Genomic DNA, 1,042 nt, shown 5'->3' on the forward strand with positions numbered 1-1,042 from the left:
CATTTGGTCTTGCGTCTCCGTGGTGGTATGCAAATTTTCGTCAAGACTTTGACTGGAAAAACCATCACTTTGGAAGTCGAACCATCCGATACCATTGAAAATGTAAAGGCCAAGATTCAGGATAAGGAGGGAATTCCACCAGACCAACAACGTTTAATTTTCGCTGGTAAACAGCTCGAAGACGGTCGCACACTAAGCGACTACAACATCCAAAAAGAGAGTACTTTGCATTTGGTCTTGCGTCTCCGTGGTGGTATGCAAATTTTTGTCAAGACTTTGACTGGTAAGACCATCACTTTGGAAGTTGAACCATCGGACACCATCGAAAATGTCAAGGCCAAAATCCAGGATAAAGAAGGTAAATGACATACATGACATTTTTTTGGCGATTTACATGCATTTTGTTACAATTTTTTAACTATTGTTTAATTATTAATTTAGGTATCCCACCAGATCAACAACGTTTGATTTTCGCCGGCAAGCAGCTCGAAGACGGTCGCACATTGAGCGACTACAACATCCAAAAAGAGAGTACTTTGCATTTGGTCTTGCGTCTCCGTGGTGGTATGCAAATTTTCGTCAAGACTTTGACTGGAAAAACCATTACTTTGGAAGTCGAACCATCCGATACCATTGAAAATGTCAAAGCCAAGATCCAGGACAAAGAAGGCATTCCACCAGATCAACAACGTTTAATTTTCGCTGGCAAGCAGCTCGAAGACGGTCGCACATTGAGTGACTACAACATCCAAAAGGAAAGCACTTTGCATTTGGTCTTGCGTCTCCGTGGTGGTATGCAAATTTTCGTCAAAACATTGACTGGTAAGACTATCACTTTGGAAGTCGAACCATCGGACACCATCGAAAATGTCAAGGCCAAGATCCAAGACAAGGAGGGAATTCCACCAGACCAACAACGTTTGATTTTCGCTGGTAAACAGCTCGAAGACGGTCGTACATTGAGCGACTATAACATTCAAAAAGAGAGTACTTTGCATTTGGTCTTGCGTCTCCGTGGTGGTATGCAAATTTTCGTCAAGAC

At 42.4% G+C, this 1,042-nt stretch overlaps 1 protein-coding gene across 1 annotated transcript; it reads left to right on the forward strand.

Annotated features, from left to right (window-relative positions):
* Nucleotides 1–6: 6 nt before the first annotated feature.
* Nucleotides 7–1,038, forward strand: LOC116348623 (polyubiquitin-B; the record flags this gene model as incomplete). The annotated part of the gene is made up of 2 exons (XM_031779674.1): nt 7–358; nt 442–1,038. Coding segments are annotated over exons 1-2 (928 nt in total), but the record flags the coding sequence as incomplete, so codon positions are not given.
* Between the last annotated feature and the right edge of the window lie 4 nt (nt 1,039–1,042).

The sequence above is a fragment of the Contarinia nasturtii genome, unplaced genomic scaffold (genome assembly GCF_009176525.2).
Source record: "Contarinia nasturtii isolate CC-2019 unplaced genomic scaffold, AAFC_CNas_1.1 Cnas_scaffold_2605, whole genome shotgun sequence".
Taxonomy (NCBI): Eukaryota; Metazoa; Arthropoda; class Insecta; order Diptera; family Cecidomyiidae; genus Contarinia; species Contarinia nasturtii.